General features: G+C 37.7%; 1 protein-coding gene and 1 pseudogene across 1 annotated transcript; both read left to right on the plus strand.

Annotated features, from left to right (window-relative positions):
• The window catches only part of LOC103705514, a 30054-nt pseudogene extending 23584 nt beyond the window's left edge, over positions 1-6470 (plus strand).
• A 14993-nt stretch (positions 6471-21463) lies between these two features.
• On the plus strand, positions 21464-26767 carry LOC103705574 (protein DMR6-LIKE OXYGENASE 2-like). Its single transcript, XM_039115202.1, has 4 exons — positions 21464-22071; positions 22182-22429; positions 24006-24324; positions 25535-26767. The coding sequence occupies exons 1-4, from the start codon at positions 21790-21792 to the stop codon at positions 25805-25807; spliced, it is 1122 nt and encodes a 373-aa protein (XP_038971130.1). The 5' UTR covers positions 21464-21789; the 3' UTR covers positions 25808-26767.
• Positions 26768-27637: the final 870 nt, after the last annotated feature.

Below are 27637 nucleotides of genomic sequence, written 5' to 3' on the forward strand. Positions count from 1 at the left end.
TAGTTTTTTTTGGTTTGCCTCTCCATGAGCAGTTTGAGGTTTATGCTTCTCTCTTCTATATCAAATTGCCGCAGTTTTGTATTAAACATTTTTAGGTAGATTAAACATATTTAAATGTAATTGTTATGAATTAAGGAATGCTAATCGAGTTATTGACAAATTCACAAGGAACCTAGGAGCACAGACTTTATAGGTATAGCGATTTCTTGTTTCAGCTAATGTTCAAATAATATTATCTATGATTGTCCATATCATTTTCACCAATGTTTGCATACTGCTAGTATTCGCATTATCATGCTAATTTTCATTCATTCAACATGTTAGTGTTATGCTTGTTGATGACAACAGCTACCCCAAAGTTCCATAATTCATCCAACATATGCTTGCTCAATGACTACATTATGGTTTTTTTGTTAATCTTTGTTTCTTGTATATATGAGAGACGTGTACTAAATGAAATTGATAGATTTAGGCTATTTTTTTATTACAAAATTAACCTTTTTAAACTTATAGCAAGATTAAAATTAGGGCTGGCAATTGGATTGGGTTAGGTTGGATATTGGTTTGGTCAAAAACCCGTTAACTCAAATCCGAGCCGTTTATTAAACAGGTCAAAAATACAAATCTGAATCTAATCTTTTTATTAAGGATTTTTTGCGTACATACTCTCCTAAATATTGAAATTTACATGAATAACCTCCTAAAATTGATATTTGCATGTGTACCCTTATAAAATACTTGTTTTGCGTGTATATTCTTTATTTTTTTTTCTTGCATATGTGTCCGCACCATCTAACACTGTCAAAAAATTAGCGGTTTAAAATTAAAAATGATTGAAATATCTTTAATAGGTAGATATGCAAAAAAAATTATTGATAAGGGTATATATGCAAATAATATTTTGCGAGGATATTCATGCAATTTCATATATTTAGGAGGGTTTACATGCCAAAAATTCTAATTTTATTTTTTTCTATTTCAGCCTATTTTAATTCTCAAATTTGTCTAGGATGGCCTTCTACTACATGGCCGTGGAGGTTGTTAATAAGTCTGAAGAGTTCAAAGTCCAATGATTTGCATATATACCTTTATAAATATTTTCTTTTGCATATCTACCTATTAAGAATATTTCAGTCATTTTCAATTGTAAACCGCTAATTTTTTGGTGGCGTTAGATGGTGTGGGCATATATACAAGAAAAAAATAAAAATAAAGGGTATACATGTAAAACAAGTATTTTATAAAGGTATACATGCAAATATTAATTTTAGGAGGATATTCATGCAAATTACAATATTTAGGAGGATATATGTGCAAAAAGCCCTTTTATTATATAGGTAACCTAGCCCGACTAGTATAACCTGTTTAATAAATAAATTGAATGAATTTGAACGGACTAAATGGATAAGTGGGTCTTACATGGGTTAAGTGGTTGTTAAATAGGTTTAGCAGGTCTTTCATGTTAAATGAGTTGAGTCTTCAACTGACCCAATAATTAAACGTGTCAAAACGGTTTAAATGGGTCCAAACCTGAATCCAACTTGTTTAATAGATGGGCCTAGAAGGTTCGACCCGTTAATGACTCGGACCTATTTATGTTAACCTAAACTTGCTTAAAGCAAGTCAGTCGTGGGCTCGGGTTGATGGGTCAGTTCTTAAATTGCCACCCCTAATTAAAATAATGTTATTGTGAGGGGTCATCAATTGATTGGGTCCAAGTCAAGCATATAAAAAATTTTATATAAGCTTGACGCCTTAGCCCAAAATTCGGCACAAAACTATACAAAATCTGGCCTGCAGGTTGGTTTGTTGACATTCATTGTGATTTCCGTACATGCAAGAGTTTGTTCATTAGGCGCATATGGTCAATGCTGGATAAATGAAATTCTAATTTCAAAATGATATTTATGCAAACCAAGAATGCATACTTTGATGCATTTTCCAAAAAGAGCCCAAAGGATCTTTATGGGTTGTCTTTAGGACATTTTACACTCTTTTAGACCAGGCCCAACGGTTAGCCCATGGATTTAAGTGTCTCTTGGCATGACATGACATGATATGTACTGCACCAATGCCTTACTGGTACACGACACCAGTATACATTTGGCTGTTGCAAGCACATGGAATGCTGCTGTGCCAGTGCATGCCAAGCAGTGGCATGGAAAAACATGATATAGCATTGGTCTCATATGATCAACTGATTTCTTGTCTTTTGGCTTGCGGTGCAATGGGGCAAACAACCATCAGATTGTCGAGATTTGACACTTGAGTAATTGATTGTTAAAATTGTTTTCATATAGATTTGATTGATGGAAATGCTTTATTAATGCTTGTAACTTGATAATGACAGAAGGTGTTGGATGCAACAGATGTAGGGTAGTTATCCAATAAATGGAGATTAACCTAACAACCAGAATGTGTTATATAGAACAATACTGTCTGCTCAGAGTTGTTAAACATATAGCTAAGCATAAGCATGCATGCTGAGAAGTTGTTTTCCAACTTGATGCATTATGACAGGAGAACAAAGTAAAGATGGTAAGAATGTGTTATTTCCAGCATTTGTATTTATCATTTCAGCACGAAGAAGTAACCAATATTCTGATTTACACATTTGTAATGTTGTCTTCCTCACATTGGCATTAATTTATGGCTAATGTTCAGCGATCACTTTTACATTTTCACCAAACTATTTAGATTAAGTCAAGGTCCAAAACAGTTAGCTTCACTTATATATATGTCCATTGTGAGGCAAAATATTAATGTAACCACCAATGCTTAGTTGCTGATTTAGTTCCTGTACTTCAGAATTTCATAATGTCTTCTAATTTCTTTTGGAATTGTATGAATGCAGCACAGACTCGGAATCCTCCCATATTGCCTCCTTTTTCTGTCATATTAAAAGGTAATTGGTCTTAAAGATACATACTGTAAGCTTTTTGAGAAAAAGTAAAAAAAGAATACATCCTTCCAGCCTTCTTGACAAGAATTAACTATGATGTTATTATACTTTTGTGATCTTCACTATTTTGTAGTTAGAGGTAGTGAGGTTCATTTTTTGAGATATTTGTATGGTCATGTGCCTTACCATCCCTTTTCCAGTGCATTCAGAAACTGTTGACATTGCTTGTATTTTAAGTAGACAATATAATGTAACAAATAGACTTGCTGACAAGAAGATAGACTTCTGCAAGTACATATTTAATGCTTCCTGTTTTGTTTTTAAGTTTTTTATTAAGTTTCCTATTTTGTTTTTTAAAAAGTTTCCTGTTCTCCTCATCCTTTTCCTGCTCCATTTTCTTCTTCTCTTTTCTTTTTTTATTTTCCCTTTTTCTTTTGAGAAAGACAGTGGGAGTTCTCACTTTCCCTAGTTGAACTCGAGACCTCTGCTAAGGAGAGAGGTGTCACCTGTCTGACATAAGTCTGGTTCGCTGGCGAACGCAATATAGTTTAAAGTCCTTTGCTATTGCTAGTTATTTGGTCTGTGAAAAGATTAGTTGTTTGCATCAATGAGTGCATAAAGACACAACAAGATTAGTCAATTAGATTCTTGTACAAGTTTAGATATTTTATAATATTCAAGAAAGGAAGTGAAGGGGCTTTGTTGACTTGCGGAGGAAGCCCTTGATAGGAGTAAATTGTTGTATATGAGTGCCCAAAGATACAGTAATGGTTTAGATTCTTGTACAGGTTATTTATTTTGAAAGATTCAAGAAAGGAAATGGAAGGGCTTTTTTTGACTGGGGACGTGCCCCTTGATAAGAATAAATTGTGAGACATAATAATGAATCTAGTGATATAAATGGATAAAGCTTGTTTGATTAGTTGGTCATTGAAAAGTAGCTGATTCCAGTAGTGAACTTATATTGGAGTAATTATTTCTCTGGTAGCATGGTCAAAGAGGCTTTGATTACACTGAGGTCCAATTCTTTTTGCTGTCCTACTCCCTGTTTTAGTAAATCTGTTACTCCATGACAAATTATGGAAAGTTGTAAGTTCATGCTTCTCCAATATCGCTGTACCCTCATGATCAAAATGACAAATAGTGAGATGGGAAAATATATGAATTCTCTGCTTGCAATCATCCAGATTTGTCATATAAATAGAATCACATTGAATTAATATACCACTCTTTATATGAGTTCTTCCCGTGATAACTTCTGCTACATGTGTCTCTTCTTTTTGTATCAGTTTTCCTCTTTTTACATGGAGTTGAATCATTATTCATTTAGTAGATTAATTTGTTAAAAGTTTCTTTTCTCTACAGATGGGACTGGTATCTCAAGAATACAGAACATTACCAATGGATTGAAACAGTTTGGTAGAAGAAATCGAGAATCTATAGCTGAACTATTTGTAGCATTATTGGGTAAAGTAAGTCATTTCTTTCGTTGATTTGAGATACTCCTGGTCCCAAGGTGGTGGGTTCATTATGAAGAATATATACTTAGAAAAAGTGTTAAGGAAATGAAAAACATCAGCCTAGAGTTTTTCCAGAATTTTTTAGCTAAAAAAAAGAGGAATAACTTGTGGAAGAACTATCGCTTTTCACTGTTTTTGATTTAACCAAATGCAATCTAATTGTATACCCTAATTGCATACTGGGGATTCCTCATTTTTTCCCTCTTCTCATTGGGAGTTTATAAGTAGTTCAGGCATTGAGAATGAAGTAAACATTAGGTTTAACTGGAATCGGACAATTGAAAATTTTTATCCATATTAGTTGACATTCTTTTTTATGCAGAAGGGTGTGTGTGTGTGTCTATACACACATACACATACATACACACAGACATACACAACATACATACATACATATATTATATATAGAATAAAGATAAAACTGAAATACTTTAACTCCAAGGTAAGATACGTATATTTTCTGGTGTTAAGATGTTTACAAATTTGCTTGATCAAATGCTAGCAACATTCCTTTTTCCTCTCTTTCTTTTTTGGCCTTCCCCTTCATCCTCACTTTGGAATTTCTACATCATGTCATGATCATGGAAGCCTGTAACGAAATCATCTGATAGCTGACGAGACCATATCCCTCGTCTTTGGTCAGGCAGTTATAGAAACTACCTATTCTAACTTACTTCTAGATTTCTTCATTGTCATTCCTTTTCTCCCCTCATAAATAAAGGCCCTTTTCTGTAAGGGATCAAATTGCAAGCTGGGATCAAATTGCAAGCTTATCGACATTCACTTGGTGATATTAATATCACATTTGCTTAGTGATATTAATGTCACATTCACTTGGTGATATTAATGCTACATACACTTGGTGATATTAATGTCACATTCACTTGGTCTTGATCAGTGATTATGAGCAGCCTTCTATAGCTTGGTAGGTTTACTGATTTCTTTTCTCCCCACTTTCTCCTCAGCTGTCATCAGTGGAGAATTTATGGCGGGATGGTCTCTGTGCCAGTACGTATGAAGGTTCATGGGTTTCAAAGACATGGGAATCAGGAACTGGCAATATGAATGTAAGATCTTAACTAATTGAATGTTGAATAATGTAATGTGTCCAACAGGTTTTCTGTTTCCACTTCTGGTTCAGGTTGAAGACTTTCTGGATCGATCTCAAAATTTTGCAAGATCAGTTGGAAAAATTGAGATGCAGAAGATCTACAGATGCATTCGGGGTTCCCTTGGTAATCTATCAAGTTTCTTGATGGGTCAAATTGAAGCATCCAAGTTGAAGACACTCTTGTTTGGTTCCATGCATCTGGATATTCCAAGTGATCAACTTCTTTATGGTGAAGGGATGAAGCATAAAAGGAGATATCCCTTCTCCGACTCTGCTGCTTCCCTCAACCCAATTACAACAAAGAAGATGAGATACACTGACCTTACCAGAGAACCATATGGTTATGAGATTCCAACTGCTCTACCTAATCCTTCCATTCCCCTGCTTCCTCTTCTTCCATCCCATCCTAATAATGGTGCATATCATGTAGGACCATCGGTTATTCCTTTTCACAAGGGTTATGGATTGGAGTATCACCCACAATATCTAACTGGCTCTTCTCAATTGGCTTATGGTTTACAACATCAGCAGCAACTTCCATTTGCTCAATTAGGTTGGGGATCAACCTTTCAGTTCCACCCTGGATCTCAGCTTCACCAGCATGAGCAAAATCTGATGCATCGTAGGAGATGAAATGGCAGTCATGGAAGTTGGTTCACATATAATGTGCTTGCAACATAGTCGATATATATTTCTATGTCATGTATGTAAGTTTTGATTATCATCATCCACAATTAATGTTCATCTGTGTAAGATCTCTTTTGAGAAAAACTGAGCACTCAATGGAGTCAAGCAATCTGGTTAACTGCCAGTAACAGCATTTCATCAGTTATAGCTGAGGGAAACATTAATTTGTATGACTTTATCGGGCAATTTTTCTTCTTTCATGTATTTAATTTTCATGATGTTCAATGAGCTTGAGATGGCATTTGTGATCTTTCTTGTTTTAAAGGAGAAGTTTAGTTCTACTGTTGGAAAATGCAGCAAGAAAACTCAGTTTATGGTTAACTAACTTGTACAGAGGTAATGTCTGAGGATCAAAGGTAATGTCTGTCTGGCAGCCTTTTGTACTGCATACTGTGAAGTAGGTTTTTCGTTTGATCAATGAGGGTGTCTACAATCTTCTGCTTGGGCTTCCTGGAGTGACGTTAAGAATTTTCATCCATGTTAAAGTTTTGCCCTGTAGGATGTGCCACATTAGTGTATTTATCAGTATCCATGGCAACATTGCCTTGTGATCTGGATGATTTTGTGTAGTGCTTCTTTTTTTCAAATATTAATTTTATTTTGCTTTGATTCAGTGTTTAACAATTTGATTTTGCAAATTATCTGTAGCCTTGAGGATAGGGCTTGCCATAACGGTAACTCTACTGCGATTTGAGTGTTATGGTTCAGTTTAATATGGAGACAACCTCCTTGCCCACCAAGGGACCTCTGGGATGCCCTTTTTTCGAAATTATGTGTAGCCATACTTTTAGAGCAGTTTCTACGGTAGAAGACGTGCCATCTGGTTAGAGCCGTAGCATTGTGCATTTAGCCATCTGGCGCTATCATGTATGTTTGACTTTGTAAAAATTTTCAGAACTAGAGTTTAGGCAGCCAGTTGGTATCATGTTCAAAACTTCAGTTATTTTTCCGTGCCTATCCTCCAAAAAAATGATAAAATTAGTCAGATTTTATTTTATTTTATTTTTGCTATAATGACAATGTTCTTAATTGGCATCAAGAGCCATGTGAATCTGCCAATACCTACATTCGGGGGTACAAGTTAACTTGAAAACAGGAAATTTCATTTTATAAAAATATTTTTAAATTTGGTTTTAATAAGTCTAGATTGGCTTGTGATTTTAAGGATATATTTTGAGATGCTTGACATGAATTATACTTTCTTATTTAAAGGATTTTAGAGAGATTTTGGTTTTTTGCTATTTTTGGCAAGTTTGTAAGAAAATGGCTGTGAAGGGGTAGGGACAAAGATGGGGAATTTCATTTAGGACTCCTTATTTTATTTTATTTTATCTTTTTTGCGCTTAGGAAAAGGAAAGAGGGGAGAGACGAAGACCTCACCCGCGTAGCAACACCCGCTGGGCTCTCTTTTTACTTGAGAATGTTCGATGCAGGTAAACAAGTTTTACTTATACCCTTCCCATTCGTGGGTTGTCCCACGTGTGAGTACATCACACCAGCACTACCTAAGTACCGGCAGACCAGATAGAAACTGTATCGGGCAAACCAGGCGGGGGGTATCTGGTCCCCGCATTTAATCGATGCCCGCACATTTCGAACCTGCGCCACTCCGGTGGAATCAAAGCTCCGTTCCCACCGTACTACCACCTTAGTGGTATTTAGGGCTCCTTTGGTTTGCAGAAAAAATGAGCAAAAATGTGTGGTTAATGGAAAAAAAAGAAAAGAAAATGAATTGATTGGAGATTTCAAAGGAGAAAAAAAAAGCAGTGGCCTTTTTATGGGAATAATTTTTTTAAAAAAAAATCCTTGTAGGGTATAGAAAGTTATTTTCCTACGGGCTGACAATTATGGTAAATTTTTTATTTTTTAAAAATAATTTTAAACCATCATATTAAAATGGACTGAATTTGGCCTTTTCAAATAATTTATGCAGACTAGTCTTCTTCCACCTATCTGGTCGATTCATGTGTTCCTTCCTTTTCTCTTAACAAATCATTCGTCATGTAGTTGCACCATTTTATAAAAGAAAATAATGGTCAACTAAAAGATTTTCCAAATATTTGTTAATCATTTTTAATACTACAAAAACCCAAATTTAAAAATCTTATTTAACGTTATAAATAGTACTAGATGCAAATTATAATGTCCATAAATGAAACTTCATTATGTGCCTACGTGCAACAATCTGTGGTATAATTTGTTACTGGTTCGGAGCAGCATAAATATGTACGTTATGGCCATAGTAGGCAACCAGGCGCTACACTGGATTCATATTGGACCCGCAATCTGTTAAACAATGCTGAATACCAATTTTTCGTTGAATTATGAAAAACAACACCGACCCTGACTCTCAGGTGAGCTACGGTGGCCGCTGGTCCTCATTCTAAATATCTGCATTCTCAGCTTTTATTTTTATTTTTATTTTTATTTATTTATTTATTTTGGTGCTAGATCGGATGATTCATACAATACGTGTACGGATGCACCCAATAACAGCATCACTTGCTAGTTTATTTGACTTCCAGGACATTACCTTTTTCTTTTTTTTTTTTTTAAATCTTGCAATGCTTATCGCCACTGTCGCGTAAATCCTATTAATATTCTGTCTGCAAATATAGAAATCGGCCATCCTGCACTTCATTTTTGGCAGCAGTGCCCCCGTGGTAACCCAAAATCCAACCAGAAAACCTGTTATTATGCCAAAATAGAACCATAGAACTCCAGTCTCTCATTCATCTTCGAGTCCTGGAACCCTTCATCTGGCAGCTTGTCGTCTTGGCATTGTTTGGCTAAAGGAAGCTCGCAATGCTTATAATTGCCGATGTAAATGCAAGAAGGTTCAACGGGCGTTTTGAGTCGGGTACTGCAAGGAATCGTTCGGATCCGAACTCGCCTACCACCCGCTTGAGCAATTGCCTGACTGGCCTTTGCACTAGCCTGCACCAGCCCTCCAGGAAGCCCACAATCCAGGCCCACTTGGGACAGGCAGAGCCCACGGTCAAAGTAGAAGAGGGAAGCCCAGTCCGCACAGAGTAGCCCAACTAGCTGGGTTGCCAGGCGCGGCCACAGAAAGCCAGCCCAATTTCATCACAAGCAGACTCCCAAAATAAATCATTGCCATTCAAGACGACGCATAAGAAAGCCGAAGACGCCTGAGAAGAAGGAAAAATCTGTCTGATGGAGGAAGGAGTAGAAGACCGCTAGAATGGTCCGCTCTCATTTCTCTGACGGCAATCTGGGCTTTTGTTTGAGGTTGGATATTTGCCCCACCCTCTTCTCTTTCCCTATCTCTATAAAAATCTTGTCATCAAAATGATCCTTGGAGCCACCAAGATGGTAGCACAGTTGGAACGGGACTTTGGTTCCACCGGAGTGGTCCAGGTTCAAAACGCGCGGGCGTTGATTAAATGTGGGGGCCGGATGCCCCCTGCCCTGGACATGCTCATGCTCGGTGGGAGTGCTTCTAGTCCAGCTGGCACTGAAGTGGCGCTGGGGTGACGTACTCAAACGTGGGGTAACCCACAGGTCGGAAAGGATATGAGCAAATTTTGTATCCGCATCGAACATTTCCTGGTGGAAGAGGGCCCAGTGGGAGTTGTTATGCGAGTGAGCCCGGAGTTGTTGTTATGCGAGTGAGCCCCCCCCCCCCCCCCCCCCCCCCCCCCCCCCGCGTCTTGTGTAGCAAAAAAAAAAAATGATCCTTGGACCTTGGAGTTATCGCTCTAATGGGCCGGATTCAGCCCAAAGGATATGGGGCCAGGCATTATAACTGGACCTCAATGAACCGGTTCAACATATGACATGGTCTGGCCTAATCAGAAAACTTAGCACATATCGAGGGATAAGGTGTATTTTACAAAGATCTGTTCATTAACTTTATTGTTCATTTCATGAATCTTAGTACGTTGACCTTCATCATAAATAAGAACATATTCTGATGTTATATTATACAAATTTTTAAAATTATATCTTTATCAAGAAAAACCTAACTACTGAAACCAAAAAAGAAAAAAAGGAATTGAACTACATCACTAGGTATTGCCATTGATGAACAAGAGAATGGAATATGTAGATAACTTCTTAGCTACTAAAAATTATATGGATGGGCTCTACTTGATAGATTCATCGCGTGACCTTGGACCATTGGCCAATTTCTTCATGCACTTGTTTGATGCTAGACAAAACAAAATAGGGGTGGCACGGCGTGGTGTAGGACATCACGCCATATCCACACGTTTGTGAGTTTCCATGGCCATGGACATGATCTAACTTGTGCACAAGCAGAGTTGGTATTTCGAAATTCCTAACTCAAACTCATAGATAATTGAGTTTCTAGTTATTAATTATTTTTTGGTAAAATAAAAGGGAACAAATATGGATGTCCAAGTTATGCATGATTTTTTCTATATAAATGACTTGCAAAGGAGTTCATGCATGTCAGCTCCCAATCTTGACGGGCAATGCAGCGGGACACAATGGTTCGCTATCAAGATGCTCTGCTGACTTGTATCCAGCCTTGCACAAGTACTATAATAGGAGTCAGGTACAGGTGATAAGGATTCCTTCAATTCTCAATTCTCATCCATACCACACCCACTCCATAGCCAAAAAATCGTACATGCATATATACACATACATATACATATACGTATATGTATATGTATATATTGTGAAGTTGGAACACCTCAAACTTTTATTTGCAAGGTGTAGGCTGGAGATGATGCTAGTTTGTTGCTATAGTTGTTGCATAGCAGCTTGGTGTTTCAACACTTAATGACATCAACTGCTGATCGGATCCCCATCTAGAAACGCACATTTATGGTGGAATCTACCTCTCCTGGGCTTGGATTGCAGTGCCACGAAGAAGCTTGGGAGATCGCCGAATCTTAAGACTCCAAACTTCGAGGAGGGTGATGCATGCATAGCATGGAAGATTTGACTCGTGAAAACTAATTGAAAGAAATCCACGCAGATTGGCCTTGAAGAGAGCAGGAGCGCTCTCTAATTTCTCCCTCGACAATGAAGGCGAGCACTTTTTTCCTGGATTCCACGTCAAGGTGAGCCGGGTGAATCGCATGAGGTTAGACAAATAGGTTGCTCAAATTATAGAAAAAGGCTAAGAGAAGAAAACTTATTTCTAGAAGCACCTTAGAGACCAAATTCTCGTAAATGTTGAACCATGCATGAGCTGAAAAATGGAGACTAGTCTATTTAATTATATGCATTCAATCAGTACGTGTTCAACCGATCGTAAACTAGGAAACTCATGGACATGGACTTGTTCGTAGCTTCATCTCTTATAGATCTGTTCTTTTTCTTATCGTGATGACTTCATGGCGCGCGTTTAAATTCTGCGCTATATGATGGCGGGTTTGAGAATGTCAAGTCTAATTAATGTGTGCAATTCGACTGACCTGCGCTTGTTCAATCTTGGTTGCTTGACTTTTGAGACAAAACGACCCTTTCAAAAAAAGACTCCTGAGACAAAGCCGACATTCGCAGTTGATTCGTTTGGTTCGTTGACATCTCCATTCTATATGCTTTTCCTTCCTAGTTTCTCTGCCTATACATGTCTTTTGTCAAAACATACAATTAATGTTGAAGTTTGTTAAGTCGAGCCGACGCCAATAACGAACAAGAGTCGACGGATGCAAGCTTTTATGATGTTGGATTTGATACTTGTATTTCAGTCCAAGTTACAACTGATTCACGAGGCTTTCCAAATGATTACGTATTTTTTTTAATATAATATGTATGTACATGTATGCATGCATACATACATATAAGTATATATATGTATGTATGCATGTACGTATGAGAGAGAGATTTCAAATTAGTCATAAAATTCATTTAATCAAAACACTAAGCCAGGTTCCAGGGAAAAATTCCATCATTAAATTGCGACTAATTCTAACCAAGGAGAGTGACAGCGAGAGAGAGAGGAAGGAAGGGGAGAGAGAGAGAGAGAGAGAGAGAGAGAGAGGATCTAAGTAGATATGGGCATTGGAAAAAGGAAACGAAGACTTAAATTATTGGGTGGTTGATGCCGATTCTAACCATGCAATGCAACGAATGAGGAACGAAGGACAAAAGCATCCCAAGGAGGGCAGTGTTCACGAGCCCCAGCCATGGACCCATCTCTTTTTATTGAAATCGACTTGGATCCAATCTTAGGTCTCGTGCTCGCAGAATAACTTTAATTTTAAGGAGCCTAATCCACCGGTCCCAGAAACCAAGGGATCCAGTTCACAGGAAATTTTTAGTTAGGGAACAAGACAAGCCCGTGTTATAGCCATGGGATTCTTATGGGTCATGCGTCCTAATCCCCCAACTATTGTCAAGTTCATTGTACTTACCTCGACAATATGATTCAACAACTGTACATCTGAAAGATTTGTGATAGTGCCAAATGAAGAAAAGGGTCCAATCCCCACAAACCGAGCCACCGAAAATATCTAGTTCGTTTTGAGATTTTTTTATTATTGTTTGAATAGAAGATTGTGCCACCCTTTATTTTATTAAATAAGAATTATGTACATATTGGATTGCTTCATCAGCGATATGATCTTGACCGAATCTATAGATATATTTGTAGCTTCTAGGACACCTTCGTGGAGCTTCCATTTTTTTTTTGCCTTCATCCGTATATATGTGGGGCAAGGCTTATGCTTGGGGATGTATAATTTATGTATCAAGAGAATTACATGAAGCATATGTATTCGCGCACATAATTTCCGTTTTACTAAAGATATAGCTAGAGAGGACAATGCATCCTCAAGCAAGAGATTGTAGTTTATGAACATGATTTTCGATATATAAAAAGGTAATTTGAGTCTCCTACTCTACCTCTCCTTACAAAGAGGGAGCTGCTGTCCTAAGCTAGCTCATGAAAGCTCAACCTTGTGAGCAGGACAAGCTCTATCACCACAACCACAATGAGATGAAACTCTCTAGGTTGAGGTATTTGCAGCAATGATGTAAGCATTGCTTCTTGATCTTCTAGAAAATAAATCAACTCTGTCTCTACGCAGTGCTCTTGGAGATTTTACAATGTACATGCTAATAGTATACATGCAGCTGGCTTGAGATACATACATAAAGCATTGACTTAAGAAGAACTAGAGAAGTAAATGATGATGGCTGGCATGATTAGTTTTCGTTTGAACTGATCAAATATTTTAAGCAATAGAATTTTTTGCATAAATATATTTCTAAAAATTTAAATTTATCTGAATATCCTCTTAAAATTTATTTTTATTTCTGTATCGTCATAAAATAATGTTTTTGCACAAATGTCTCGGTTCTTCTAACACATAATTTTAAAATTATTTTAACAGAAAGGAATCCCGCAGAAAAGAACTCACTGGCGGACAAACTCAGGCTCAGCCAGGGCCCTACTCTCTTCCATCAAGAGAACAGCTCCATCCCTCAATTACCCTATACGGGATGAAAGACGTAGTTCCATCCCCTCTTCTCTGTTGGTTGAGAAGCTCCACGCCCTTCCGGAAGCAAGGCGCGGTACACTTTGAATACACTCGTTCAGTTGCGTTAGAAGAGGGGAAAGCAAAAGTGTTTTTGTCTCCCATCACGATCGTGTTATAAATATTTTTATATGCACATCTACCTATTAAGGATATTTTAATTATTTTAATTTGAATCCATTAATTTTTTAACGGCGTTTGATGGTGTGGGTATATATGCAAAAACAAGGATAGAATAGCAAAACAAGTGTTTGACGAGGATATACATGCAAATATTAATTTTGGAAGGATATCCAAATTCGATATTTAGGAGGGTATTCATGTAAAAAATTCTAAGCGATGTGACGTAGCGTTTCTTAGAAGTAAATCATCAAAAGGAAGTGAAAATTGTATGTTTACATTCTTTCATCAAAAGGAAGTAAATCATCAAGAACAAATAAGTTCTCAGAAAAATGAAGATCAAACTTTAGAAGTTCGAGTTGATAGAATTTTTATGTATCGTATGCCTACATTCTCGCTCATCTTTTCTTTCGATAAAACATCATATAACCCACACACAAGAATGATGACAAGCACAAATCAGCAATGATCCACATGCATTTGTCATTTTTCAAGACAAAGAACACTAGTTATATGTATATAGACAAAGTATACTAAATGTTAAATGCTTTATAAATTATTTGTATTGAATTTATATCATCATCCATGATCTACACTACTGAAAATTCCAAAAAGATGTAACTAGTGATTTTCTATCTATTTATCTAATGGTTGCAATAAGAATAGTGTTAGCTGCACAAGTGTGCTATAGTGCATGACATAAATCGAACAAATGCATCAGACCATGATTTACCTATCTTAAAAGATGTCTGAATCGAATCTAATGAAGTTTGATGCTTAAATCATTATATAACATCACATAATTAATATCAAAGGTTGCCTTTGCATCCACGATATATATTGCATTCATTAAAGAACTCTGAAAACTTCATGTAAGGGTGCAAAAATTGGATTTTCAAATCTCCAACAACTCCATTAGAAGAAAAAAAACTCCAACATTTAAACTATATTATTCTTGTTTGCGAGCTCCTTCAGAAACAAAAGTAGCATATATTGTCCTTCGACGACACGAGAACATGTAATGATCACGCTGTTTTTGGCCCCCAGAGTATTCGGAAGGTGACAAATCCGGGATGCATCCGATGAATGGACAGTGGACAAGAGTCAGAGAAATCGTTGTCGGCTGGTCTGGCCTCTTGAGAGAGAAATTATATCTATATAGCCATGTCCGCTGCTAATTACAGTCGCTCGATGCTATAGATCCTATTTATCAAGCACTCATCTTAATGTAGTACTACAACAACGTGCGGCTATAATTATTGGCACGCATGATTATATGGTGCAAGATATAATTTCTCGTCTTTGGAACCCGGCCGGCAAATACCTCCCATCCAAAACCAGCGGCCCGGAAGATGGAATCCAATCGTTGTTGTCACGAAGTTTTGTTCCTCCTTTGATCTTCCATCAGTATACTAAAATGCCAAATCTTGAGCAACCCAGGAGCAGCTGCACTCGAGCCAGGCTCAAAGATGCCCAGGCTTACCACATCTATATATGGGTCCACCAGGACAACGCCCTTAACCAAGATCCAGCGTGGATGCAGTGCATCTCCCACCAAATCTCTCGAGAGATCGTAGTTTACAAAGAAGGACAAATCTATGGTGAAACAAAAGCCAAACAACAAAATTTGGTTTGTGGTGAATAGTAGAGATTTTGTTCCACTAGATCAAGACCGATGCGAGAGCGAAACAGATTCCTTGATACCCATATCTTTGAGGCATTGGCTTCTTATAAGCAAAGATCCGGTTCATCTTCCACCGCGGTGGATGTTGTTCTTTTCTACTAACAACTTTGTAACGATGCTATCCCGTCTCCACGGGCTGGTGTTTTTTTGTGTTTGTTTTTAATTAGGGAAACTTATTGACCGGTCCTTCGGCAGATCATACTCTAACAATAAGCCCCTCTTGACCATATAAACGGATGTTTTTCGACTCTCAACCATTCTCAACTAAGATTTGCCATCTGGGTACCGGATTTGTACCGATGCTATACATCACAATATCGATATGGTACGAAATTTTTTTGGTATATCGTGTATAGGTACGTCATCCGTATCGGATATCGATACCGAACTGATACTATAATGGTATACTTCGTACTATGCGGTTCATATTCTCAATCATACACAGTGCTGGTGAATAGAAGAGGACTGCAAATTACATAACTAGTCAACAAATCTTTATCCTTACACGCGAGTCTGCAGAAGGGGTGTACTTCTCGGATGCTGAGCGGGATAAGGAGTCGACTGGAAAATTCTTTCATTACGGGCCACCCAAATCAACCACGCAATGCAAGACTATACCTCTACCTCTCGTTCCTGCCTCTACCTGGGGCATTAGAGATATATTGTATTAAGGCCAGCAAAGACTATAAGAAAGAAAGCTATGCCTACCTCTGCGTTACAATTGACCCCAGCAACTAGCTACAAAAAGAATACTGGATAATCACATGTTCCGAGTCTTCTATCATTGACTCGCAAAAAAGACATCATTTATGATACCCCTGCAATGCAAAAGTTTTTTACGAGGCAACCGGTCCCATAATGTACAGTCTCTACGTACCACGAGGTTTTTACCCTCATTGGCATATTCAATCTCTAAATCCATCTGAAATCATGTAGAGTTTCAGCTGGTACGTAAGGCACAATCAATCCATGCATATCTTTAATAGTGACTTGATATTAGGCCTACTAGTTCCCCTACCAAGCTGATCAGACTAGCTTCCCTGCGCAAGGGGAATGCAATAAATTTGGGTCATCATCTCAGCAGAAAACATAAGAGGCCAACAAGTTGCGGTTCCGTAAATGGTCAGGGCCTAAGAGATTTTGCACATGAATTTTTGAGTTGCACTATTCAACATTCAATCGAGTAGGCCACATCAAAAGGGGAGCAGTGGATAGCTGGGGGTCCCTAAGGACATTTATGCTCGAGCCCGTCCTTGTGGTCCATACAAAATGGGGCTGAAACAAAGAGTTGCACTCGCCAATTCTCCTCCAAATAGGGGAGCGCCTTGGTGGTTTCTGATCTGAGTTTGGTCCTCTACTATGTCCCCTCAGCTCATCCGGCCGGAGTCTCATGATTCTATTCTGCCTTCTTCTAATAACTCTTGATTTATAAAAGAATTAAGTGTTAGCATTTTCGTCCTTTAGCCATATGGTCCTGGCCTTTTATCCGTAGAATATTTTCTACATATGAAGGTTTCAATGATAAGCTCTCAGCAGGGATATGAGGTGCATGTGTTGCTATTCAATTGTCTGCAACATATGTGTCTCCTCATATAACTACCACCCCTTTTTAACTAAATTACCTAGGCTTTTCTTCTAATGCTTAATAGCTTGTTTTGTGTTCCAAAGGAACCTTATCAACTCAACTCCCGGGAAATGATGACCCTCACAATGCCAAGCTCGTTTAATAACCCCTTGAATGTCTTCATAGAATAGCCAATTTTTTCAAATCTAAAAGGTATTGGCCCTCCAGATCATGTTTCCCCAATTCCAAATACAGTATAGCGCACTGATCAGAGGTATATTTGGTTAGATGAATGAGACACGATTCAGGAAAGAGATCAATCCAAGTATCAAAAATAAAGGCCCTATCCAACCTTTTCCATACCTAAGCAAGACTCATGTGGTTATTGCACGAAGTGTAATAATTAGACCCCTAGTAGCCCAAGTCTATAAGGCTTGCTTGCCACCGAAAGAAGATATGAAATTCACAAACTTCTCTATTAATTTTAAAAGGTTGACCACCTTTCTTATCTTCAGAAGAATTATGCAATTGAAATCACCAATAAGAAGGAAGAGTAAGCCCAAAGACATAACCATACTAGCCTCAGTCTAAAGGTGTCGGTGCTCAATCTTATAAGTACTAGCATACACTACCCCTAGAATCTAGGTTGGCCTTGAGTGTAGAGTGATGACATCAAAAGCTACTTATCTCTCAAAGTGGATAAAGGTGACCAGCCAACATCTTTATACTAGCTTACAATAACATCCTCTGAAAGGCCAAGTGCCCTATACACATCCCACAATGAACCCATCACCCTTTTGATTCGATTCATGGCATTTTTAGAAAGTCTGGTTTCCAACAAGCAACATATAAAAGGACCGTGTCGCTGAATTAGAGTTTTAGTGTGGTTGACAAAATGGGTTTTGGCTAACCCCCGATAATTCCAAGCTAGAATTTTCACGATGACTGTGAGGATGGAGGGTCTACATCCTTGCCAACCATCATGGGTATTTTAACAGCCATATCATTAGCCTCTTCACATTGATTACTTGAAGAGGGGTCCTCAAGTGGAGGTGACACTAGAATGGGCTCACCCTTTAGGTTCTCATTATAATGAAATATCAACTTTAATTTCTGGACATAATTATCATGAGATAAAGGAGCATTACTAGATACAATGTTGGAAGAAACAACCTCCTTCTCTTTTGCAGATGTGATCTCTGAGTGTATCGGTGCCTCCATGGGTCTCTATACTATTTTCTGAGTATGCAATATGGAGACATGTTGTTGAGGGGTAGAAGATGTTGTTGCTTGCATTCTTTTGGCCTCCGCTCTCTTTTGCAGATTCCTCCTGCATAAGTACCTTGATTTGCGGAGGACATTTTGATCCTAGAGGGAAAATTGTCTTTTGAGATTTAGTTTGAGATCGTTTCCTTTTTTTCCTTTGTTGATGGAATAGCCACAGCCTCAATAGCTACTATAGATGCCACTATGATTTCCATATCTTGAGGATCTGACCCCTCTTCCATATTTGCAACTACAAAAGGAGTAAATAGGGACCCTAAGTCCTAAGGTGGAGACTTTGACCCTAGCGGCATATTTGGTAGGGAATTCTTTCACACCAGTTTTGGTTGCACCCATCCTCTAGTTTGTTGGCCAGTCGAAGGGCTCGGAGTCGGTGATCTTCTACTCCTTACTGGTTGAGATGTAGTGACAGGAACCCTGGACGCATAGATAAGGTTCTACTGCTATAAGTTTCTTCACCCATTCTGGCAATTCCTCATAGGTGAACTACTACCATGGAACAATATCATCTACTCTCACTTTGACACTCGGGCAAATGGGCTTGGTGTTGTCGATGAGTACACACATCCTGGCGAAATCCATTCGAACCGAAGACTTCGTTCATTCAAACTGAAGACTTCGTTCATTCGAACCGAAGACTCCATCCATCCGAACCAAAGACTCTGTCCATTTGAATTGAAGACTCTGTCCATTCGAACTGGAGATAGTCATTCGAGGTCCATCTCAGCCGATTTTCTTCCTCCGATGTTCTCGCCAAAACCCTCACGATGGTTTTACTCGAGTTGAACATAGTAGACTGCCGAGACTTCCATTTTTGGTTGAAAAGCTAACTTGAGAACGTTTAGTAGAAGAAGTGCATATCTATCGATATGCCCATAGATAGAAGTATGCAGTGAAATATTTAAAGATGTGCAAATGAATGTTTGGTATTAGGCCTAAATAATCAACCAATGTAGTCTAAGCTTAAGACATACCTGACCTACTAATTCAAATCTTGTGCCTCGGTCAGCCACAAAGATAATCATATGTATGTATGGAATCCCTCATGTATCTACATGCTTAGAGAAAATAAAGAAGCATAGATGCAAGTCCGGTCCTTCGTCATACTAAGATCTACATTATCTTACTGAAAGTTTCATTCCTATAAAATATGTAGAAAATAAATGTTACAGAAAATATAAGTATTTCCTGCTAGCACGCATGTTTTGCCCAATTCAATCATCATAGGGGATACATGGGACACTTATGTGGTGGCAGTAGGTGAATAATTGAATGGGTTTTTTACATATATACTCTTCTAAATATTGAAATTTGCATGAATACCCTCCCAAAATTGATATTTGTATGTATACCCTCATCAAATACTTGTTTTGTATGCATACCCTTCTCTTTTTTTTTTCTTTTTTTTGCGTATGTACCCATGCCATCAATGTCATTAAAAAGTTAAGGTTTAAAATTGAAATAACAAAAATATTCTTAATGGGTAAACATGCAAAAAGAAATGTTTATAAGGCTATTCATGCAAATGGCAATTTTGGAGGGTATTCGCGCAATTTCATATATTTAGGAGGGTATACGCTCAAAAAAAATTCTTGAATTTTTGTATAAATACCTTTCTAAATATTAAAATCTACATAAATGCTCTCCAAATTGATATTTATGTGCATGCCCTCACAAAACACTATAGCAATTCAGCGAATATAATTAGCTAAAATTATATTTATTTAAATCAAAAATTAATTAAAATTATGAAAGTACTTTTTATTTTTGAAGTGAGTAATAGGTTATTGGTCTCACTAAAAACTAATATCTCTACCTCTTTTGAGAAATTTTTCAATCTCTCTCGCCCCTCTATTTTATTTCTCCATCAGAAATTAAAAACATATCCTCGACTTCCTTCTCCACCATAGACAACCCTTTATTGTATTATTTTTTACATGAAGATGGTCAAGTTCTGCCTTTAGCTTTATAAATTATTTAAAAAAAGTGCTATAAGAAATATGCAATATTTATCTTTTAGTGTATGAGATGGGCCCCATATACTAGATTTTTTCTTCTTCTAGAAAATTGAAGCTCTAAAAAAATGGCTTAAGGTATACAACATAAGGGGTGATCTTCTACCATATGGTCGCGGAGGTTTTTAATAAATCTGAAAGGTTCGAAGTCCTTCAACAATTTTGCTTGGAGATGATTGATGCTGTTCTTCCACCCATGAGTATAGCAGTAGTAAGGAAGCTTGATTATTGCAATCTATTGTATGTCTTTAAGATATTTTAATACATATCCTCGTATATATATCTATAACAATAAATATTACAAGTTATATTTTGATAAAATAAGATATACTGGTTGTTATAAATAAAGAAAAATAAAGTAGAATAATCCTATAATTAGTAAAGGAACTTCCATAACTCATTTTATTATCTAATTGTTGAATCAATATTTTTCTTAAGCAATATTTTTACAAAAAACATTGAGGAGCAGATACTAGACAAATTCGAGTGTTAAAACAGGTTGAAATAGAAAAAAATCATTTTTTTTTTGCATGTAAACCCTTCTAAATATATGAAATTGCACGAATACCCTCGCAAAATGTTATTTGCATGTATACTCTTATAAATATTTTTTGTGTGCAAATCTACCCATTAAGCATATTTTAGTTATTTTTAATTTTAAACCGCCAATTTTTTGACAATGTTAGATGGTGTAGGCACATATATAGAAAAAAAAAGAAAAGTATATATGCAAAACCAATATTTTATAAGGGTATATATATAAATATTAATTTTGGAAGAGTATTCATGCAAATTTTAATATTTAGAAGGAGATGTAGACAAAAAAACCCTAAGTGAATCATCCAGCCAATTCAAGCACTAGAGAGATAGAGGAATAAACCATAGCCAACGTCCACAATTCCTTGTGTTGAACATTAGGAAGTCAACTATCTTCTACATACGTAGGAGCCATAGATTTAAGAACAAGCTTGTCCATAAAAAATAAGTTATTGAGGTTCCTCAACGGACTTCATTCCGTGCATCACATTTCAATCCAAATCAGCGAATCGATCAGGCGAAGGCATTGCCATGAAAGGGGAAAGAGATGAGGTGTCGGCCGCAAGATCAAATGAGAGGACTGAAAGCTGTTTGGTACCAAACAGGAGATCTTCTGCTCGGTAATACGAAGTCATCGTGCGGGGGCCGGGCTCGTGGTCTGACCAAATACCGCGTCAACGGATTCACGGCACACCGAGAAACCATCTCCGGAGCCCGTTTTCCACCAGCTTCCCCCTTCTCCACCTATATATAACCCTCCTCTTCACCACTTCCTCCCCATCCTCTCACCCACATCATTTCTTCTCTCCAGTAGACTAACCTGTTTCTTTCTCATATCCCTCACGTTTGTTTCGCTCTCTCTCTATATATAATATCCAAAGAAAATGGTAATGGACCTGGTGATGGAAGGCAAGAAGGAAGAGGAGTCGCTAGAGAGCAAGTACATGAAGGGAGTAAGACACCTTTGTGAGAGTGGCATCACAAGAGTCCCAGGCAAGTACATCTTGCCGGTCCCGGAACGGCCCCAAGTGATGGGAGAAGAAAGGAGGACCAGCAGTCTCAACCTTAAGCTGCCGGTCATCGATCTCGCTCGCTTGCATACAGCCGACCGGCCCCAAGTTCTCAAGTCCCTAGCGAAAGCTTGCGAGGAGTATGGCTTCTTTCAGGTAGTTGTCATGTGTCCATTTTCTTCTTTTAATTAAGAACATTTTAGTGGATGATCGATATATGTGTACTTGGTGATTAGCTTAATTAGTTCGGGCTTTTATATCTCTAGGTTGTGAACCACAACATTCCTTGCAATGCTACGAGGAGAATCATCGGTGTGGGGAGGAGGTTCTTCGAGATGCCTTTCGAGGAGAGAGCAAAGTATATGTCGACCGATGTAAGGAGTCCGGTGAGGTATGGAACCAGCTTCAACCAGTGTAGGGATGGAGTGTTCTGTTGGAGGGACTTCTTAAAGTTAAGCTGCCATCCCATGGAGAGCGTTCTACCATACTGGCCTTCCTCTCCCATGGACTTGAGGTGAGGCCTCGACTTCTCTCTAGCTTTTGGAAGTCTTAACCGTGCAGAGTGTTTATTCTTTACGGCACCCTAGTGATGTTGCGTGCATGCCAGCCGACACCGTTCGTTTGCTTAACATTGCGTTTTGTTTCAAAAAATAAGACTGTAGATTTAGGTAATTATAGGAATAGAGTTAAATGCATGCGCCATATATGGTTGTAGTATGGGCTCTACAGCCGCATGCAATGGATCGGAAAGCTATCTAATAATTGTCCGAGAATCTCCCATGCTGCATTCAATTCCACCATTGAAATACTTGTGTCATAGATCCTAGTACAATCTGTAGCCACAAAAATACTACTGGCACTTCTAATGATAAAGCTTACTGCACCACAAATACAAAGATAACCTCCTACACTTAGCTAGAAGAATTGACCAATCGAACAAGTGGGACCTGGGTGGGCTCACTACTATTTATGACGCATAGGCATGGAAGGGTTGGCTATTCAGTTGGAAGTTGTTGGATATCCTAATTATTATCCAATATCACCACAAAGTTGGTCAAAACAAGCTACATCCTCTTCCCATCTTTATAGAAGTTGCCAGAAGTCGTTCCATAGCCATTCGCAAATCCGGCACCAACAAACCTTATCTACCAGCGATACATAGCATGGAGCCCATATGCCAGATTGCGAGTTGCTAAACTAATTTGAGATAAACTGAGAATAAGTGTGATAAGCGAGCGCATGAATAGGCAAATAATCTTTCATCTAAATGAGTTCCTGACCATTACAGAAAAGATTAAAAAACAAAAGACAAAATTATATTCCAATTGCACACATGTTTCGCTGCATCAAATAATTTTGTTTAACCTTTTGCTTGTCATGTTGTTCTTCTATTAGATAGATAGTTATATTTAAGAATGGGTGACGAAGTGTCGGCTATAGAAAGTTGCCATGGTTATTGGATATCTTCTCAGCAAAAACTTGTTGCCGTCATCTGGCGTTAAAGGGCATGGTCACGAAGGGCAGCTCTTTGGACAGCAACAAAAAGAGCCTCGAAAGACAACTCAACCCCCATAACATAGGAAGTTTGCTTTGGGCATATGACATCATGCAACCTAACAGAGAGTGGACTAGCTATATATATCTTGGTCTCATTTGTGAGGCCAAGGCATTTCCCGTAACCTAAAGGGAACCATGATATATATCGCCCACTTCAGCCTATCAAGGCATGCCACGTCTCTTCCTTGCAAGATATTCCTCCAGTCTGTTACTCCTTTAGTTTACTTTGATCGAGTATTACATCACACTGTCTTAGTCGAGGTTCGAGATATTTCCTTCCATTTTCCTAGTTATTTGTTCTCCTCCTTTTTCTTTTTTTTTTCAAAAAAAAAAAACATGGACCACACTTCATTTATAAATAAGGTTTAAGTGACACCCTGTAGATTCTGCTTAGATCCACGTGAGGATTAGGCCTGTAGATTCCCACTTTGTGAACTTAGGACCACCAATTCATTAATTAATTAACCTCTAATTGTACTCTAGTAATAGCTTTTTCTTCTTGTTATCCTTTGAAACTTTTGATCTTGCTGCAGGGAGGAGGCCATGTCATATGCCATGCAAGCGAAATCCTTGTTCTTAGTCCTCATGGGGGCCATCTTTGAATCCTTGGGTGTAGACGCTAGCATTCTCCGAGAATTCGACGATGGGTCGCACCTAATGGTTGTGAATTGCTATCCGGCGTGTCCCGAACCCAATCTTACACTTGGAATGCCGCCCCACTCCGACTATGGCTTCCTCACCATCCTCCTCCAAGATGATGTAGAGGGCCTTCAAGTCCAGTCTGGGGGAGAATGGATCACCGTGGAGCCCGTCCCCAACTCCTTTGTCATAAACATTGGTGATCATCTTGAGGTCGGTAATTGATTAATCTTTTTATGCTTTCTAAGCAATAGTATATCTCGATATGGCGTAGCTATCAGCTAATACGTGAATTATACGTAACAGTCATGTAGGCATGAGATAAACTATTTAATTGCATGTTGCTTTCATGAAAATGAATGGTTTGTGTGATAGGTCCTTTGAGTCGAAAATATGGGATACATCTATAAATTTTTGTTCTTTCAATGCTTATACAACGTTGATATAGTAGTTAAGACCCAACTTCGGACTTTCGATTAGACATAACATAACTATAGTGCCGCCTACTTTCACTATCATAGCCTTCATATGTTTGATTAAACATGATGTAATTATAGGCCTGCTTAATTTTTCTGGTGGTGTTTGGTTACCGGAGAAATATCTCTTGCATCATTGAAAGAACGGGTCAATTTCACGAACAAGAAGTGTCTTACTATTTGCTTGAGAAATTAGTATAGAGAATAGGAGGAGAGAAAAAATGACATCTAATATACATTGAAATTTGCAATTGTTTATACTTCAATACAGAAACCAAATTGTGTTTTTAAAGTGGATAAGGACAAAATGATAATTGAAGAAAATAGGAGCAAGCTTATTACATCAAACTTATACCAAGGCAGGATACTGTGGCAGAGGGTGATAATATCACCCACCATGGTATCGGCCCAGTTCTTTTGCTGTTTGGCAAGAATTTAGGAGGAAATTCCCATATTTATTCCATAACCAACCACCTTAAAGTCTAATACTTGCAACAAGGAGGTTATACATTTATAATCTCACATACATACCATAGAAAAATTTTGAAGACTAGATCAACCTTCTCATGATGAGATGGCAGGGTTCTCTGGGGTAAATTTTGTTTTTTTCGGTTGCCTGTGGTGGTCCACACGGGCTTAGGTCTGTTCAGCATTGATTCAAGATAGTCATTCAAAAAAGAAATTTCCAAGAGATTAGTGTTTGCTTTTGGACCTTGTGATGCATACGATCTTAAACTCGAGGAATTGAGCCAAATAACTATATATATATATATATATATATATATATATATATATATATATATATATATATATATATATATATATATATATATATATATATATATATATAAGTATTTCTGTTCAACTTGGCTTGTTTCTTTTTCGATCTCTTGCTTGTTTTTAAGACTCAAGACAAATTAATTTCATGTATATGTTTTCTGATTCAGATATTCAGCAATGGAAGGTACAAGAGCGTGCTGCATCGAGTGCTTGTCAACTCCTCAAAGTCTCGGATCTCGGTCGCATCTCTCCACAGCCTACCGCCCGAGAGAATGGTAAGCCCCTCGCCTGAGCTGGTCAACGAGGAGAACCCAAGGATGTACGAGGACACAAACTTCGCTGCTTTCCTCGATTACATGTCCTCCTCTGAGACCAAGAACAAGAACTTTCTTGAGTCCAGGAAGTTGACTCAGGGAAAGGAACAGGCCAAAAGTCAATGACAGCTGACCTTTGTGCGAGTGATGGCAATTTGTACTAGTTTTTTTTATTTTTGATGAAAAGGGAGGTGTAAGCCGCCCACAATTTGTAGTAGTTTGAAAAACTAGAAAGTCCACAAGTATTAAATGGGCTGGTGGGGATTCAAATAAGCCCCACCACCTCATCTCCTCTTATATAATTCTGCCTCTCTCCTTCACCTCATCTCCTCTTATAAAATTCTGCCTCCCTGGTTTAATTTTTTACCTAGCTAGGTTCAGTGCAATTTATGCATATGTGATGATATCAACATGAGGGAATGATATTAGACAAGGCTTGATCATTTCGGTTGACCTTACGATGGATCGAAATGTTGTCGCTTCTAGCTATCTAGTTTGTGCCGTAAAGATCAGGCCCATTGGGAGTAGATTTTATGTTCAAATCTGGGAGAAGGCATTGCCAACATTATTATTATTTTTTTTTTTGATGAACATATTCACTATATTTATTCCCAAGAAATTGAGAGGATGTCTAGGACCACTGCCATCCTGGTCGTATTTCATAATATTTTATTTTCTAATTTTTTAAATGTAATTATTCTTGTATGAGCCCTCATCCTATTAAAAAAAAATATGGCTTACATTTCATTATAATTGAATATGTCACAACCTAGGACCTCGACAATGAACAAATCACAAACCTAGGATCTCATCCAAAAAAATTAGTCAGAAGATATTATTTACATTTTTTGGTCTTATATAAAGACAAGTCTGCATAAGTCCCTACATACCTCCTCGTTTAAATCATGGCATCCTCTTATAGACTAAGGATCCAAATCCATTCAATTCTAATTGTAAGTATCACAAATTCAATCCAATTATCATGATCAATACAAAGTCGACCAAATAAGTTTTTGCTACAACGTCCCATAGTTCATATGGGCTATAGGTCTGGTCCGCCCTCATACTATTTGTCACAATTAAAAATTTCATCCAAAAAGACTAGCCAGAAGATATTATTTGAATTTTTTGACCTTATATATATGTATTTAACATAATCCAGTACATAGCCATTGAAGAATTAAAGTTATATCTCTACATGTCCTTGCAGAGCATTTTGCTTTTTTCTTCCTTTTTTGAAATAAGAGAAGGCTGAGGGATGGCTAGGCCACCTACATCCACCCAAGTTTATTAGAGGCAATGATATTCCCCAAAGAGGTCAACAGAAAAGGAACTGAAGAATGTACATAGTAAATAATAGGAACTGAATGGATGATACAGGATAAAGTAAGCTCCAAAAACTAGATAGATAAAAGAATAGACCAAGATTACTCCTCAATTGAGCCCAAGCTCGAGCAGACACCTTTTCCCATACTTTACCAAAGCCTGGAAATCCCTTGTAACCACAGAGAACAAACCGTTCATTAAGGAGATAAATCTAGCATTTTTCTCATTCCAGCAGCTCCAAATAATAGCTGCGATAAATATAAAGATGACACGTTGCATGTTTTTTTAAAAATGAAGAAGCCTCTGGGAACACCAAACCCGAAGTATCAGGACATTCAGAAAGCTTTTAGACATTAGTGCAGGTTTTGATGGCTTGTGGGCGTAAAGATTAGTGTCCAGTATCAAGTGGTTGTTTTATAGATCCTTTCTCACGAACAACTCTTAACCGACCAAAATTCAACTAATAGCAATTAAAATATAATCTTCAAATAACCTATTCCATTACTCTTATTTAAGCCCAACATAAAACTCAATTGGATCAAGTGCCATCCATGTTGCATTAATTAGACCTTATAAATAAAACTACTCTAATTATTCTTATTTTTTTGTCCCTTAATATTCCATGGTTAT

This window comes from Phoenix dactylifera, chromosome 17, assembly GCF_009389715.1.
Source record: "Phoenix dactylifera cultivar Barhee BC4 chromosome 17, palm_55x_up_171113_PBpolish2nd_filt_p, whole genome shotgun sequence".
In the NCBI taxonomy this organism is placed as follows: Eukaryota; Viridiplantae; Streptophyta; class Magnoliopsida; order Arecales; family Arecaceae; genus Phoenix; species Phoenix dactylifera.

Excerpts from the sequence above, each read along its gene's own strand:
- LOC103705574 (XM_039115202.1), top strand. The coding sequence starts at position 21,790 with ATGGTAATGGACCTGGTGATGGAAGGCAAGAAGGAAGAGGAGTCGCTA. Across the intron at positions 22,072-22,181 it reads AGGAGTATGGCTTCTTTCAG|GTTGTGAACCACAACATTCC; the intron begins GTAGTTGTCATG and ends TTATATCTCTAG. Across the intron at positions 24,325-25,534 it reads ACATTGGTGATCATCTTGAG|ATATTCAGCAATGGAAGGTA; the intron begins GTCGGTAATTGA and ends TTTCTGATTCAG.